Source organism: Aethalodelphis obliquidens, unplaced genomic scaffold (assembly GCF_003676395.1).
Source record: "Aethalodelphis obliquidens isolate GAN/ISIS:26980383/991018 unplaced genomic scaffold, ASM367639v1 scaffold12, whole genome shotgun sequence".
Taxonomy (NCBI): Eukaryota; Metazoa; Chordata; class Mammalia; order Artiodactyla; family Delphinidae; genus Aethalodelphis; species Aethalodelphis obliquidens.
Genome location: NW_020837956.1, coordinates 24,681,888 through 24,699,617, shown reverse-complemented (window position 1 = coordinate 24,699,617; position 17,730 = coordinate 24,681,888). Strand labels below are relative to the sequence as shown.

The window sequence follows — 17,730 nt, the reverse complement described above, 5'->3', positions numbered from 1 at the left end:
CTAGGAAGAGTAGTCCCTGTTCGCTGCAACTAGAGAAGGTTGTGTGCAGCAAGACCCAACGCAGCCAAAAATAAATAAATAAATTAATTAATTAAAAAAAAAAAAGAAGGTGTCTTCTAGCTCTACAAGTCTGTGAAAGTAGAGTGTTTTTCATTCATAATCTGTCTTGAGGCAAATAGCTCTTTTTTCTTTCTTGAGATTTCCTCCCCTGAATACAGCTCCATGTATAAAAGTTTGTAAATAGGCCAGAATCTGTTAAACCCTGTGCTGTAGTATTGCTGAAGGCCAGAAGCATAGAGGGGGAGAAATTGAGGTAAATGAGGGGAGGGTGATAGCTGCAGACAGTGTTTACAAAGTTTCCATACCGACAAGAAAAAAGGTTTCAAGAGGCATAAGGCTAAGGAAACAAGTTGGGCAGGAGAAAGAAAAAGATAACAAAAGACTGGAGAAGAAAAAAGAAAGAAAAAAAGATGAGGACAAAAATATGATAGCTTATAAAGGGAAGAGAACTGCCTCTGATTCTCTGCCCCCTCTAGCATCTACACTGCCCACCACTACCTTTCACTAGAGCCAGAGTCCATTATCCAGTAGCTGATTCCATGTCTTGACCTTGTGCCCAAAGGTCTCACATAGGACAGTTTAATTATCATAGTATTTCACCACCTGAGATATACCTATTAGAACTTCTGGATCTATCTGCCATGTCACTTATCTTTTCTGTCATACTTTGCACTGTATTCTGAGAGAGTCTGGGCCAGATTTTCTGGATCAAAACTGAATCTTCAACTGTATCCATTCTGCTCTTCAGTCAATCTATTGAGTTCTTATAATTGTGGCGATCACGTTTTTAGAAATTTTTTTCATAGAAGTCTATTACCATTTATGTATATGATAGGCTTTTAAATCTATGTGATGATAAATTTAGCATATTACTTTAGGGCTCATCTATTTTCTGTAACAACCCTTTTCCTTCAAAGTTTCTTTCTCTCTTTGTCAAATTTGCTATCTTTCTTTTCTGCTGTTGACTTTTCTTGAATGTTTGGTAAATCAGGGCTGTCTGTCCATATATACTGAAAAAGACCTAGAATGAAACATCTTGGTAGCTAGAGTGTTTCTTTAGCTAAAGTGAGAGGCCTTTTGCTCTGGCAGTGAATGTAGGTTCTGATTATAGAGGCCCTGATTCTTAGTTGTCGTTGTGAAGGAGTGGGGGTTGGTGATGGGGAAATCCCTCGTGGCAGCCCTCACACCCACTTTGGGAGATTCCCTGGGCAGAACTCCCACACTGAGTCATGTACTCACCACTTTAATCCCATGGGCAGACGCCAGAGTCAGCTGCATTCAGAGCAGTGCCTGGTGGCAGCTGTTCAGTTGTCCTTTAATTATCCCAGCAATCACCCATGGCCTGTTCCTTTACACGGTCGAATGACCACTGAACCTGGAGTTGTTCTAGTGTTCTTCTGAGAAAAACCCCCTTTTTGGAAAATCTCCTCTTTGTCCTGATGTAAGGTTTTTAGTTTAGGTCAATTTCACCATCAGTTTTATCTTTCCATCTGTTTTATCTTTCAGAAATTCTTCATTGTTCTAGTCAGCTGCCATGCTGCTGCTTTTGCCTCTCCTTCAGCTGTAGATTTGTTTTCCCCTTTTACTTTTGTTTCAGTGATAATTTTACACATCAGATAAAATATAGATGATATATTTCACACTGAACCAGAAATTTTCCTTAGATCTATTTACATATGAGGAAACTAAGGTCATAAGTTCCAGAGAAAGAAAAGAAAACACACAAACAAAACTTGCCCAAAGTTATCCAGTTAGTATATGCAGAACCAGGATTTAAATTTCAGTCTGCCTGGTTTCAAAACACATTGTGTATATGCACACACACAACCATACTGTGTGACCAAGTGATTTAAATAATTTTGTTAGAAATGTACTACAAGAGCACATCAAGAGACAACTTAGGAGGATGTTGATCAAAATATACAGAATGTGCTTTCTTGGCAGTACCTTCAGAACCTCTACTATGTCCTTTTTACCATCTTTAAATTTCTATCCCTTGAGGGTGGATTTGACTTTTGAAGTTTTGTGAAGTTATTTGGAGCCAAATTTGTTGATCTGAAAAGAATAATACTTTTTAAAACATCAGAACCAAAATTAGATGTAGTTATAAGGAGAAGTATTTTCTTGAAGGACTTGTATACTGGTTAAGACAGTTCTAGAAGAACTTCAAAAATATTTGAACATTGGCAACATCACTGAAGTAAGGAATGACCTACTGAGGTGCTTGTTTTTATGTTCTATGAACATATTCTGAGATGATAATTTTTAAAATTTTATTAATCTGTAGTACATTAATAGTGTTCATAACTAAAAATAATTGTTTTACATAAAACATTTTCAGTACTTCAAAACTCCATTTTTAGTTCCCTGTTTCTGAGGTTGTGTTTAGTGTGTTGTGGCTATCGGTAGGCATCTTTTGCTAGTACAAAACTAAAATGAATAATCTTATGTAGAGATAGTTGACCACATTTGAGAGTATATCTGAAATATAAATTCTGAACAGAATTGCTGGGTCAAAGGGTAGACAGATTTTGCCAAATGGCCTTTCTTATGCCAGTTTACACTCTAACTGATAATGTTCCTCTTTCCACACGTCCTTTCTAATAAGATGAATTATGCATTTTCTCATCTTTGGCAATTTGATGTGTTTTTTTAAGTATCTCAATGTAGTTTTAATCTGTATTTTTTTTTATTGTGAATTAGGTTGATCAATTTTCAGTGATTTCATGTGACCTGTTTATATTCTCTGACCATATATCTATTGGGCTATTCAGTTTTCATCTTACTGATTTATAGTTCTTTTTGTATAGTAGAGAAATTAGTCAAATAAAACATTGTAACTGCTGTGAGTAGTTAACAGCCAAATGCAACACAAAACTGAACCAGAAATCTCTTTACCAACAGCTGAAGAAAATTAACTGTGAACATCACAATCACTAGATGCTGAATCAACTCTTAGTGGAGTAAAGTGTGCAAAAGCCACTCTCTTGATTAGACAATGCTTTCTACTTTGTGTGCAGAAGTTTTTTAATTTTTTAATAATATAAGCTCTTTTAAGCTGGAATCACTGTGGCTCACAGGGATATAAAGTTTTCTTTTAACCATGTTTAAAATGGAGAAAATATGATGTTGAGCCCTTTGCTCAGATGATTAAAAAAAAGCAAAACCATTAATAGCTTGATCAGGAATCGCTAAGAGCTTGTTTCCTACCCCTGCTTCAGCTGCCTCTCTCCAACAGAGACTGGTAAATGCAGTAATGCGTCCCTTTAAAAATTACTATGCCTGTCTTGTGTAACATATATACATACTTACTCATGTTTGCAATAGAGACACAAACAAGACCAAAAATAGTAGGTTTATTCCCTGGACAAAGAGAGATAAAGTGTGTATTTTGTAAAACATTGCAGCAAATCCTCGAGTTTTTTTTATGTAAGTGAGTTTCTAAAGGAAGTCCTAAAAGGTTGAAGTGACTTTTAGAATAAAAACCAACTTCTTTTAAGCATACAGCCTATGCAAACAAAGCTTTTAATTGAATCAGTGATTGATTTCTTTGGATTTTCCCCCCCTTTTCACCAAATTTAGCACGTGAATCTTTATTTTGAAAATATTTTATCCAACTTGTTTTCTTAACCTTTTTTCCCATCAAGACTACTAAAATAAGATACTGTGTCCTATTACTGAGTCAAATAAACTATCCTGTAATACTAAGTATTGATGGTAGACAGCCATGTAAGTTTTCTTTGACTCTTAAATATAATTGTTTTGTTTAGGTTAGATTTCTAAAATGGAATAAGATTGAAAAATTAATGTGTGCAGCAGAGCAATGAGACAGCTTTAGATAATCTTTGACCAACTTCCTGACTGAAGTAATGAGAGGAATTAAGGGATTACTTTCCTATCACCATTTATTGTTGTTGTTTGGTGGTTTTTGTTTGCTTTGTTTTTTGCTTTTTTTCCCCAGAATCCTTTTAGAATTTGATTTCTCTATCATTTGTCATGATAAAGAAGAAAGTTTAATTGCAGGCTATAATTCTTTGCATGTAGAAGTGAATGTGCTTTTATATGGACTCCTATGTTTCATTCATACTAAATATTGAGTATATTTCACATAAAAGTGAGCCTAACATGTTTTGTGTGGTTAATAATGATCAGTATCCAGCATTAAATAAATTTGGGGAGCATCCTTAAATCTACTTATTCTCCATTCATTAGAATGAGGAATTCTACCTAATTCTGTTTTTTCTTAAGCCACCAAGGCTTTCTTAGTTTTTGTTTTTAGTTTGCTAGGGCTGCCATAATAATAAAATACCACAGACCAGTGGTATTTTATTGCCAGAAATTTATTTTCTCACAATCTGAAGGCTTGAAGTCCAAGGTTAGGGGGTTAGCAGGTTTGGTGTCTTCTGAGGCCTCTCTCACTAGCTTGCAGATGGCTTCCTTCTTACTATGTCCTCATGGCTGTCCCTCTGTCTGTGTTGTCTGTGTCCTAACCACCTCTTCTTTTAAGAACACCAGTCATATTAAATTAGAGCCCACCCTAACGACTCTATTTTAACTTAGTCACTTCACTCAAAGCCCTGTCCCCAAATACAGTCATATTCTGAAGTACTAGAGGTTAAGGCTTCAACATATGAATTTTGTTCTCTTTAGAGATTACAAATAACCATGAGAAACACTAAAAGAAAATAAAGTAATCCTTAATCTCACAACCTAAAATCTACCAAGGATATATAGCCTACGAGCATTTTTTCTATTAATATATATGAAATAGCTTATAAAAACAGAATCATCCTGAACATAATGTCTTAGATTATACTTTTTTTCTTTTTCATTTATCAGCGTGTTGTAAATATCTATACCATAATTCATTAATCAATCAGCAAATTTCTGGTATTTAGGTTATTTACAGTTCTTTCCTACTATAAATAGTACAGAAATAAACCTTTCAAAACCATTGCCCACACAAAAACGTTCTAAAGTGCACAAACTGTTTTCTTCTATTACAAGACATAATTCAACCCCTTTTTTCATTCATCATTATAGACATCAATTAATTATACTGTTATTGTACAGCTATATTCTCAGTTAACAACTGTAGAGTTTTGTCCCCAGACTGCAGTGCCCTTTAGTTTCTGTTCCTGCCTTTTATAGAACATATTTTATCTTTTACTTGAGGCTCTCACTTTATGACAGTAACACTGCCCCTACTTATAGCATATTCTAATATGGTGTAGACTGAATAAGCAGTCAACCAAATTGTTATGATTGTCTTTAAAATAAATAATTTCAGACAAAGTCCTAAGTGATTCTCTTATGGTAATATATAAAAACTTTTAACATCGGACTTCCTTTGATTCAGAGACCTTTTCTCACTTTCTCATTTACTTATTATGTGGTCACATTCTAGATAATTTAAGTTTCTGGATAAGTGACTTTTGTATCACTGAGGTAGTATTTTATAGGGGAAATCTCACTCTACCGTACAATATATTACTTCTTAAAAATATTATCATCTTATCTTCCATTGTAATATGTCCTGACTTCTTACCTTTTCTTCTTTAACCAGGATTACCTGAGCTGGAATTGGAAGCAATTGATAACCAGTTTGGACAACCAGGAAGTGGTGATCAGGTTCCATGGACAAATAATACAGTGACAGCTGTAAATCAGAATAAGCCAGAGGAGTGAGTAATACATTTTGTATATTATGAAGTATCAGATACCAACTTCTACAGCAAAGAACTACTTTTCCCAAACTAGATTCCAGTCTGTATTGGTATTTTGTGAGATATTAATAGAAGTGAAGGTTTAATGAAAAGAAAAGGATGGAGGAGGACACCGAATCAAACATTTATTTACTGCATGACTGCAAGGCTAGTGTACATTGTAATTATCAGGAGGCTGATATAGTATGCAGCTGTTGTTTTATTTCTCATCTCTTACTTTTCTTTGATTGATTACCATAAAATTCCTGGGACCTGTGGATGAATTGGCCTCAGCGCAACAACTATGTTGCTCTTTATTTTGTCCAGCTTTTCTCTTTATTTGGAGCAAGAGTGGATAAGAAGGGAAGGTACTTTCCACCTCTACTCAGTGTCCCATCTTAATTGGAATTTAATTTCTTAATCCACACAGGTAGCTCCATTCCAACACATAGAGTGTATCTCATATATAGCAACCAAAGGATGAGTAGGTAATATTGAGTGTGGAGCCTTAACTGTGAACTGTAGTCCCATTTACCTTCCCAAAAGAAGAATCCTTATAATTATATTATTATACAAGTAGTATTAGTACTAGTATTATCTTCTATGTATTTCTAAGTTTTATGCATCAGTTGGTATCAGTTTGGATTAGACTACATGTAATCAACAATTTATTGCTTAACACTGAGCATGTTTCATTTTTCTAGTTTGATTTCCTTTGTAAATGATAATCATGTCATGTTATCAATATAATTTGATCATCCTTGAAAGTTAAGTAATATAATATGTACTGTTTTGATTATGGTTCAATTATCAATAATTAATGGCACCCATAGAATAAATAGTATAAATCTTGATATAGACTAAATGATTTTTTTCTGAGTTTTTGGTTGATTTTTATTTTTTACTTCTGTTAAAAATTATTTTCTCTTAACTATGTTTGGTTAATTTTTCAGGCTATTTCTGTAAGCTAACATGAAGAATATGGAAACAAAATTCATTGATTGACAAAATAATGAAAAATATATTCAAGCTACATACCAAACATTCATAAATTTCTGCCCATTAAGTATAGAAATTTTCATTGCATAAGAATTGGTTAAAAAAGCATTTCAACAGAGAATTTCCTAGAACTACATTTGCATATGTGTGTGTGTGTGTGTGTGTGTGTGTGTGTGTGTGTGTGTGTGTATTTGCATTCCTAAGGTTGAATACTTACTTGCTATATCAGTCTTAAACTTTCTTATCTTTTGATTCTGCAGCCAGTGCATTAGTTCACAGTTAGATGAGCTTCTCTGTCCACCAACAACAGTCGAAGGAAGAAATGATGAGAAGGCTCTTCTTGAACAGCTGGTATCCTTCCTCAGTGGCAAAGATGAAACTGAGCTAGCTGAACTAGACAGAGCTCTGGGAATTGACAAACTTGTTCAGGTATTTACTAAAGTTGACATTATTTAAATGATGGAGCCCTGAAAGCTAGAAAATTATTTTTAAGCAAGACTTTTCCATATTACCCTCACTGTGTTTTAGCTGTTTTATAATTTACCCTTGTGAAAGTTATCAAAATATATAATAGTTAAATAATGGGCTTTTTAAACAAAAATATCATAATAATTAGAATTAGAGAGTTTTAGCCTTTTACTATGGAACATAATCTTACAAGCTCCCCCTAGAATAAAATCCATATTTTATAACATCATTTCTTATTTTAGGACTTAATTTGTCCTCCATTCATGCTACACTTCAACCTATATGTTCCATGACATTCCAACTTCCGGGTTAGCGTTTTTGAGACTTTGTAGTTAAAAGATCACTTTAGTGCATCATAACCAGTATATATATTTTTTAACATCTTTATTAGAGTATAATTGCTTTACAATGGTGTGTCAGTTTCTGCTTTATAACAAAGTGAATCAGTTATACATATACAAATGACCCCATATTTCTTCCCTCTTGCATTTCCCTCCCTCCCACCCTCCCTATCCCACCCTTCTAGGTGGTCACAAAGCACTGAGCTGATCTCCCTGTGCTATGCGGCTGCTTCCCACTAGCTATCTATTTTACGTTTGGTAGTGTATATATGTCCATGCCACTCTCTCACTTTGTCCCACGTTACCCGACTCCCTCCCCGTATCCTCAAGTCCATTCTCTAGTAGGTCTGCATCATTATTCCTGTCTTGCCCATAGGGTCTTCTGACCATTTTCTTTCTTTTTTTTTTTTAGATTCCATATATATGTGTTAGCATATGGTATTTGTTTTTCTCTTTCTGACTTACTTCACTCTCTAGGTCCATCCACCTCACTACAAATAACTCAGTTTCATTCCCTTTTATGGCTGAGTAATATTCCATTGTATATATGTGCCACATCTTCTTTATCCATTCATCTGTTGATGGACACTTAGGTTGCTTCCATGTCCTGGCTATTGTAAATAGAGCTGCAATGAACAGTGTGGTACATGACTCTTTTTGAATTCTGGTTTTCTCAGGGTATATGCCCAGTAGTGGGATTGCTGGGTCGTATGGTAGTTCCATTTTTAGTTTCTTAAGGAACTTCCATACTGTTCTCCATAGTGGCTGTATCAGTTTACATTCCCACCAACAGTGCAAGAGGGTTCCCTTCTTTCTCCACACCCTCTCCAGCATTTATTGTTTGTAGATTTTTTGATGATGGCCATTCTGACCGGTGTGAGATAATCTCATTGTAGTTTTGATTTGCATTTCTCTAATGATTAATGATGTTGAGCATTCTTTCCTGTGTTTGTTGGCAATCTGTATATCTTCTTTGGAGAAATGTCTATTTAGGTTTTCTGCCCATTTTTGGATTGGGTTGTTTGGTTTTTTGTTATTGAGCTGCATGAGCTGCTTATAAATTTTGGAGATTAATCCTTTGTCAGTTGCTTCATTTGCAAATATTTTTTCCCATTCTAAGGGTTGTCTTTTCGTCTTGTTTATGGTTTCCTTTGCTGTGCAAGAGCTTTTAAGTTTCATTAGGTCCCATTTGTTTATTTTTGTTTTTATTTCCATTTCTCTAGGAGGTGGGTCAAAAGGATCTTGCTGTGATTTATGTCAAAGAGTGTTCTGCCTATGTTTTCCTCTAAGAGTTTGATGGTGTCTGGCCTTACATTTAGGTCTTTAATCCGTTTTGAGTTTATTTTTGTGTATGGTATTAGGGAGTGTTCTAATTTCATTCTTTTACATGGAGCTGTCCAGTTTTCCCAGCACCACTTATTGAAGAGGCTGTCTTTTCTCCACTGTATATTCTTGCCTCCTTTATCAAAGATAAGGTGACCATATGTGCATGGGTTTATCTCTGGGCTTTCTGTCCTGTTCCATTCATTTATATTTCTGTTTTTATGCCAGTACCCTACTGTCTTGATTACTGTAGCTTTGTAGTATAGTCTGAAGTCAGGGAGCCTCATTCCTCCAGCTCCGTTTTTCTTTGTCAGGATTGCTTTGGCTGTTCAGGGTCTTTTGTGTTGCCATACAAATTGTGAAATTTTTTGCTCTAGTTCTGTGAAAAATGCCCGTGGTAGTTTGATAGGGATTGCATTGAATCTGTAGATTGCTTTGGGTAGTAGAGTCATTTTCACAATGTTGATTCTTCCAATCCAAGAACACGGTATATCTCTCCATCTATTTGTATCATCTTTAATTTCTTTCATCAGTGTCTTATAATTTTCTGCATACAGGTCTTTTGTCTCCTTAGGTAGGTTTATTCCTAGATATTTTATTCTTTTTGTTGCAGTGGTAAGTGGGAGTGTTTTCTTAATTTCACTTTCAGAGTTTTCATCATTAGTGTATAGGAATGCAAGAGATTTCTGTGCATTAATTTTGTATCCTGCTGCTTTACCAAATTCATTGATTAGCTCTAGTAGTTTTCTGGTAGCATCTTTAGGATTCTTTATGCATAGTATCATGTCATCTGCAAACAGTGACAGCTTTACTTCTTCTTTTCCAATTTGGATTTCTTTTATTTCTTTTTCTTCTCTGATTGCTGTGGCTAAAACTTCCAAAACTATGTTGAATAATAGTGGTGAGAGTGGGCAACCTTGTCTTGTTCCTGATTTTAGAGGATATGGTTTCAGTTTTTCACCATTGAGGACAATGTTGGCTGTGGGTTTGTCATATATGGCCTTTATTATGTTGAGGAAAGTTCCCTCTATGCCTACTTTCTGCTGGGTTTTTATCATAAATGGGTGTTGAATTTTGTCGAAAGCTTTTTCTGCATCGATTGAGATGATCATGTGGTTTTTCTCCTTCAATTTGTTAATATGGTATATCACGTTGATTGATTTGCATATATTGAGGAATCCTTACATTCCTGGGATAAACCCTGCTTGATCATAATGTATGATCCTTTTAATGTGCTGTTGGATTCTGTTTGCTAGTATTTTGTTGAGGATTTTTGCATCTATGTTCATCAGTGATATTGGCCTGTAGTTTTCTTTCTTTGTGACATCTTTGTCTGGTTTTGGTATCAGAGTGATGGTGGCCTCGTAGAATGAGTTTGGGAGTATTCCTCCCTCTACTGTATTTTGGAAGAATTTGAAAAGGATAGGTGTTAGCTCTTCTCTAAATGTTTGATAGAATTTGCCTGTGCAGCCATCTTGTCCTGGGCTTTTGTTTGTTGGAAAATTTTTTTTTTTTTTTTTTTTGCATTACGCGGGCCTCTCACCGCTGTGGCCTCTACCGCTGCGGCCTCTACCACTTCAGAGCACAGGCTCCGGACGCGCAGGCTCAGCGGCCATGGCTTATGGGCCCAGCCGCTTCACGGCATGCGGGATCCTCCCAGACCAGGGCACGAACCCGCGTCCCCAGCATCAGCAGGTGGACCCCCAACCACTGCGCCACCATGGAAGCCCCCTGTTGGAAGATTTTTAATTACAGTTTCAATTTCAGTGCTTGTAATTGGTCTGTTTATATTTTCTATTTCTTCCTGGTTCAGTCTCGGAAGGTTGTGCATTTCTAAGAATTTGTCCATTCCTTCCAGGTTGTCCATTTTATTGGCATATAGCTGCTTGTAGTAATCTCTCATGATCCTTTGTATTTCTGCAGTGTCAGTTGTTACTTCTCCTTTTTCATTTCTAATTCTATTTATTTGAGTCTTCTCCCTTTTTTTCTTGATACGTCTGGCTAATGATTTATCAATTTTGTTTATCTTCTCAAACAACCAGCTTTTAGTTTTATTGATCTTTGCCATCGTTTCCTTCATTTATTTCTGATCTGATCTTTATGATTTCTTTCCTTCGGCTAACTTTGGGGATTTTTTGTTCTTTTGTCTCTAATTGCTTGAGGTGTAAGGTTAGGTTGTTTATTTGAGATGTTTCTTGTTTCTTAAGGTAGCCTTGTATAGCTATAAACTTCCCTCTTAGAACTGCTTTTGCTGCATCCCATAGGTTTTGGGTCATTGTGTTTTCATTGTCATTTGTTTCTAGGTATTTTTTGATTTCCTTTTTGATTTCTTCAGTGATCTCTTGGTTATTAAGTAGTGTGTTGTTTAGCCTCCCTGTGTTTGTATTTCTTACAGGTTTTTTCCTGTAATTGATATCTAGTCTCATAGCGTTGTGGTCGGAAAAGATACTTGATACGATCTCAATTTTCTTAAATTTACCAAGGGTTGATTTGTGACCCAAGATATGATCTATCCTGGAGAATGTTCCATGAGTACTTGAGAAGAATGTGTATTTTGTTGTTTTTGGATGGAATGTCCTATAAATATTAATTAAGTCCATCTTGTTTAATGTATCATTTAAAGCTTGTGCTTCCTTATTTATTTTCATTTTGGATGATCTGTTCATTGGTGAAAGTGAGGTGGTAAAGTCCCCTACTATGATTGTGTTACTGTCGATTTCCCCTTTTATGGCTGTTAGTATTTGCCTTATGTATTGAGGTACTCCTATGTTGGGTGAATAAATGTTTATAATTGTTATATCTTCTTCTTGGATTGATCCCTTGATCATTATGTAGTGTCCTTCTTTGTCTCTTGTAATAGTCTTTGTTTTAAAGTCGATTTTGTCTGATATGAGAATTGCTACTCCAGCTTTCTTTTGATTTCCATTTGCATGGAATATCTTTTTCCATCCCCTCACTTTCAGCCTTTATGTGAAGTGGGTCTCTTGCATACAGCATATATACGGGTCTTGCTTTTGTACCCATTCAACCAGTCTATGTCTTTTGGTTGGAGCATTTAATCCATTTATATTTAAGGTAATTATTGATATGTATGTTCCTATTACCATTTTCTTAATTGTTTTGGGTTTATTATTGTAGGTCTTTTCCTTCTCTTTTGTTTCCTGCCTAGAGAAGTTCCTTTAGCATTTGTTGTAAAGCTGGTTTGGTGGTGCTGAATTCTCTTAGCTTTTGCTTGTCTGTAAAGCTTTTAATTTCTCCGTCAAATCTGAATGAGATGCTTGCTGGGTAGAGTAATCTTGGTTGTAGGTTTTTCTCTTTCATCACTTTAAATACGTCCTGCCACTCCCTTCTGGCTTGCAGAGTTTCTGCTGAAATATCAGCTGTTAACCTTTTGGGGATTCCCTTATGTGTTACATGTTGTTTTTCCCTTGCTGCTTTTAATATTTGTTCTTTGTATTTAATTTTTGATAGTTTGATTATTATGTGTCTTGGCGTGTTTCTCCTTGGATTTATCCTGTATGGGACTCTCTGTGCTTCCTGGACTTGATTAACTATTTCCTTTCTCATGTTAGGGAACTTTTCACCTATAATCTCTTCAAATATTTTCTCAGTCCCTTTCTTTTTCTCTTCTTCTTCTGGGACCCCTATAATTTGAATGTTGGTGCGTTTAATGTTGTCCCAGAGGTCTCTGAGACTGTCCTCAATTCTTTTCATTCTTTTTTCCTTATTCTGCTCTGCAGTAGTTATTTCCACCATTTTATCTTCCAAGTCACTTATCTGTTCTTCTGCCTCAGTTATTCTGCTATTGATCCCTTCTAGAGAATTTTTAATTTCATTTATTGTGTTTTCATCTCTGTTTGTTTGCTTTTTAGTTCTTCTAGGTCCTTGTTAAACGTTTCTTGTATTTTCTCCATTCTATTTCCAAGATTTTGGATCATCTTTACTATCATTATTCTGAATTATTTTTCAGGTAGACTGCCTATTTCCTCTTCATTTGTTAGGTCTGGTGGGTTTTTGCCTTGCTCCTTCATCTGCTGTGTTTCTCTGTCTTCTCATTTTGCTTAACTTACTGTGTTTGGGTTCTCCTTTTCGCAGCCTGCAGGTTCGTAGTTTCCATTGTTTTTGGTGTCTGTCCCCAGTGGCTAAGGTTGGTTCAGTGGGTTGTGTAGGCTTCCTGATGGAGGGGACTAGTGCCTGTGTTCTGGTGGATGAGGCTGGATCTTGTCTTTCTGGTGGGCAGGTCCACGTCTGGTGGTGTGTTTTGGGGTGTCTGTGGCCTTATTATGATTTTAGGCAGCCTCGATGCTAATGGATGGGGTTGTGTTCCTGTGTTGCTAGTTGTTTGGCATAGGATGTCCAGCACTGTAGCTTGCTGGTCGTTGAGTGGAGCTGGGTCTTAGCGTTGAGAGGGAGATCTCTGGGAGATTTTCACCGTTTGATATTATATGGAGCTGGGAGGTCTCTTGTGGACCAGTGTCCTGAACTTGGCTCTCCCACCTCAGTGGCACAGCCCTGACGCCTGGCTGGAGCACCAAGAGCCTGTCCTCCACACAGCTCGGAATGAAAGAGAGAAAAGAAAGAAAGAAGAAGATAAAATTAAAATTATTGAAATTAAAAATAATTAAGAAAAAAATATTTTTAAGTAATTAAAAAAAAAGGACAGACAGAACTCTAGGACAAATGGTAAAAGCAAAGCTATACAGACAAAATCACACAAAGAAGCATACACATACACACTCACAAAAAGAGATAAAGGAAAAATATATATATATCGTTGCTCCCAAAGTCCACCGCCTCAACTTTGGGATGATTCGTTGTCTATTCAGGTATTCCACAGATGCAGGGTACATCAAGTTGATTGTGGAGATTTAATCCGCTGCCCGTGAGGCTGCTGGGAGAGATTTCCCTTTCTCTTCTTTTTTCGCCCAGCTCCCGGAGTTCAGCTTTGGATTTGGACCCGCCTCCACGTGTAGGTCACCTGAGGGTGTCTCTTCTTCGCTCAGACAGGACGGGGTTAAAGGAACAGCTAATTCGGGGGCTCTGGCTCACTCAGGCTGGGGGGAGGGAGGGGCACGGACTGCGGGGCTAGCCTGCGATGGCAGAGGCTGGTGTGACTTTGCACCAGCCTGAGGTACGCCGTGTGTTCTCCTGGGGAAGTTGTCCCTGGATCACAGGACCCTGGCAGTGGTGGGCTGCACAAGCTCCCGGGAAGGGAGGTGTGGAGAGTGACCTGTGCTCGCACACAGGCTTCTTGGTGGCCACAGCAGCAGCCTTAGCGTCTCCTGCCTGTTTCTGGTCTCCACACTCATAGCCGCGGCTCGCACCTCTCTCTGGAGCTCCATTAAGCGGCGCTTTTAATCCCCTCTCCTCACGCACCAGGAAACAAAGAGGCAAGAAAAAGTCTCTTGTCTCTTCTGCAGCTCCAGCCTTTCTCCAGGACTCCCTCCCTTCTAGCTGTGGCGCATTAGTCCCTTAAGGCTGTGTTCACGCAGCCAACCCCAGTCCTCTCCCTGCGATCCGACTGAAGCCCGAGCCTCAGCTCCCAGCCCCCGCCCACCCCGGCGGGTGAGCAGACAAGCCTCTCGGGCTGGTGAGTGCTGGTCGGCACTGATCCTCTGTGCGGGAATCTCTCCGCTTTGCCTTCCGCACCCCTGTTACTGTGTTCTCCTCCGCGGCACCGAAGCTCCCCCTCTCCGCCACCCGCAGTCTCCGCCCGCGAAGGGCCTTCCTAGTGTGTGGAAACCTTTCCTCCTTCACAGCTCCCTCCCACTGGTGAAGGTCCCGTCCCTATTCTTTGTCTCTGTTTTTTCTTTTTTCTTTTGCCCTAACCAGGTACGTGGGGAGTTTCTTGCCTTTTGGGAGGTCTGAGGTCTTCTGCGTTCAGTAGGTGTTCTGTAGGAGTTATTCCACATGTAGATGTATTTCTGATGTATTTGTGGGGAGGAAGGTGATCTCTGCGTCTTACTCCTCCGCCATCTTAAAGCTCCTCCTTCTCTCATAAAGAAGGCTCAGAAATTCTTGGGTGGGTCCAAGGGGGGCAGAAGGTGGCTGTGGGGTCAGCTGGTGGCCACAATTATCACATGGCTCCCTCTGATAGGTCTGCAACGCGATGTGGAATAGTGAATAAAAGGGTCAGTTCATCCTCAGGGTCCCTGTGATTCACTCTAGAGGCCGCCATCAGTATTTTTTTAATGGAGTAGAACAATGTAGAATACAGAGTATCAGAATGCAGAAAAAGGGGAAGTTATGTTTCATGAAACTCTGTTTTCAGTTACACACACACACACACACACACACACACACACACACACACAATAGGTCACAATTTACATTACATTTCTTACAATGAGTAATAGTCAAAAAGTTTAACTATTGCATTCTGTTAGGTCAGCTATGAATTTTTTTTCAAATGAGATAAAAGCATGAATTCTGTATTTGAGATAGAAAAATTAATCCCTCCTTTAGGAATCTACTTCTCATGGTAACCCATTAAATGTAACATTTGTTGATTCTTAGACTTTGCAGTGAGGTTCTTTTTAAACCATTTAGCTTTATTTCATTGATATAAGGCCCTTATTTTAACTATATTTTCATCTCTTTACTGAGATTTTAAACATCTCCGTTAATCTATTACTCCATTTCAGAAGTAACTTTTATAAGTGATTCCTTTAAGTAGCAAACTTCTGGAGAGCTTCATGAATTCAGCATGAATATATTATTATGAAACTTTCTAGAGATAACATGCTCTCAGATCCAAAATCATATAGAGAAGCATGTCATTTATTGCCAGAAATTTATTTGTAAAATGTTCTGGCTTATTTTCCAACAGGGAGGTGGATTAGATGTATTATCAGAGAGATTTCCACCACAACAAGCAACACCACCGTTGATGATGGAAGAAAGACCCAACCTTTATTCCCAGCCTTATTCTTCTCCTTCGCCTACTGCGAATCTCTCTGGCCCTTTCCAAGGCATGGTCAGGCAGAAACCTTCACTGGGGACTATGCCTGTTCAAGTAACACCTCCTCGAGGTGCTTTTTCACCTGGCATGGGCATGCAGACCAGGCAGACTCTAAACAGACCTCCAGCAGCACCCAACCAACTTAGACTTCAACTTCAACAGCGATTACAAGGACAACAGCAGGTGAGTACTCTTGTTCAGCTGGTGATCCTTTTTAAAGGTATGTGCTAACTCTCTCTCTCTGTAATAAGACAGCCCAATTGCTGCAATAAAGGTGTCAAGTCTGCGCCCAGAACCTTTATGACTCAAAGTCATCCTTGGTCTGTTACGATAAGAATAAGGGACATTCATTCAATTACAGACTTCTAGCTCATAACAAAGTACTTTGACACCAACAGTTTGAAAGGAATTTACTTTTGTTTCTTGAAATAAATATTTAGGATGAACATCATATAATTATTAAATTAATAAAATTGAAACATTGATTAATTTCTAAAGTAGAGCATCAAGAGATACTGTTTATCAGACTCACAGACTTAGAGAATGAACTTACGGTTACCAGGGGGAAGGGCGGCGGGAAGGGATAGTTAGGGAGTTCGGGATTGACATGTACACACTGCTATATTTAAAATGGATAACCAACAAGGACCTACTGCTGTATAGCACAGGAACTCTGCTCAATGTTATGTGGCAGCCTGGAGGGGAGGGGAGTTTGGGGGAGAATGGATACATGTATATGTATGGCTGAGTCGCTTTGCTGTGCACCTGAAACTTTCACAACATTGTTAATCGGCTATACTCCAATATAAAATAAAAAGTTTAAAAAAGAGAGAGAGATTGTTTATAATTGAACACAAAATGAAGTTTATGTTGTTTGTAGTTAGAGTGATTAAAGCCTAATGATGTCATAATACTAGGAGAACAGAGGAAGGGATAGTTTGGGGGTCCTGGGAGTTGTGGATGAGTTAAGTATTTTCTCTCATGACAAATAATGAGTAGGTATAATGATATAAATATTTAAGATTGTATAAGCAGCAGTTATAGGGATAATCGTCAAGAACCCAAAACCCAAACTGTTAAAAGTATTGTTTCTGGGAAGCAGGACCGGGACTGTAGATTGTTGCTTCTTGTTATTAATCTTTTGTATTTTTTTAACCATATGTCTATATTGCTTTGAATTTTTAAAAAAACATTTAAAGAAATTCCCTGGAGCCTTACTAATAGACAAAGGAAGAGGAAGAAGGAGCTAAATTATATTAGACAGGCAGCATAATAAGATGGCTGTAAGAGTTAGCTCTAGTTTAAAGTCCTAGTTTTAACCTTATCTGAGGTGGGTTGATAGTCAATTTATTGAGCCTTTTAAAGCCTCTGATTCCTCATCTGTAAAAAGAATCTAATAAATAATTCCTTTACCTCATAGGTGTTGTGTAGATTAAATGAGATAATAGATGTAGAGCATAGATGTAAAGCTCTTAGCACAGTGCCTGGCATGTAGTCCCACTTAGTAAATACTAGCTATTATTATAAAATTATATTCAGTAAATATGACAAATAATATAAAATGTGCTTCCATTCCACTTAAAAGGAGGAAGATGATGAAAGGGAGAAAGAGAGAGTTGACATAGGATGAAAAATTGTTTTTTGGGTTTTTTTTGCGTTACGCGGGCCTCTCACTGTTGTGGCCTCTCCTGTTGCGGAGCACAGGCTCCGGACGCGCAGGCTCAGCGGCCATGGCTCACAGGCCCAGCTGCTCCGCGGCATGTGGGATCTTCCCGGACTGGGACACGAACCTGTGTCCCCTGCATTGGCAGGCGGACTCTCAACCCCTGCGCCACCAGGGAAGCCCAAAAATATTTTTAATGGTAGACTAAGG

The 17,730-nt window shown here is 37.8% G+C and overlaps 1 protein-coding gene across 6 annotated transcripts in view; it reads left to right on the top strand.

Annotated features, from left to right (window-relative positions):
- Positions 1 to 17,730, top strand: part of NCOA1 (nuclear receptor coactivator 1) — a 366,502-nt gene that overhangs the window by 306,782 nt on the left and 41,990 nt on the right. For all 6 annotated transcript variants that reach the window (XM_027113708.1, XM_027113710.1, XM_027113709.1 and 3 more), the window contains 3 exons: positions 5,627 to 5,744; positions 7,025 to 7,193; positions 15,726 to 16,040. In XM_027113708.1, the coding sequence (XP_026969509.1) occupies positions 5,627 to 5,744; positions 7,025 to 7,193; positions 15,726 to 16,040 (602 nt within the window). The remainder of the gene's footprint in view (positions 1 to 5,626; positions 5,745 to 7,024; positions 7,194 to 15,725; positions 16,041 to 17,730) is intronic.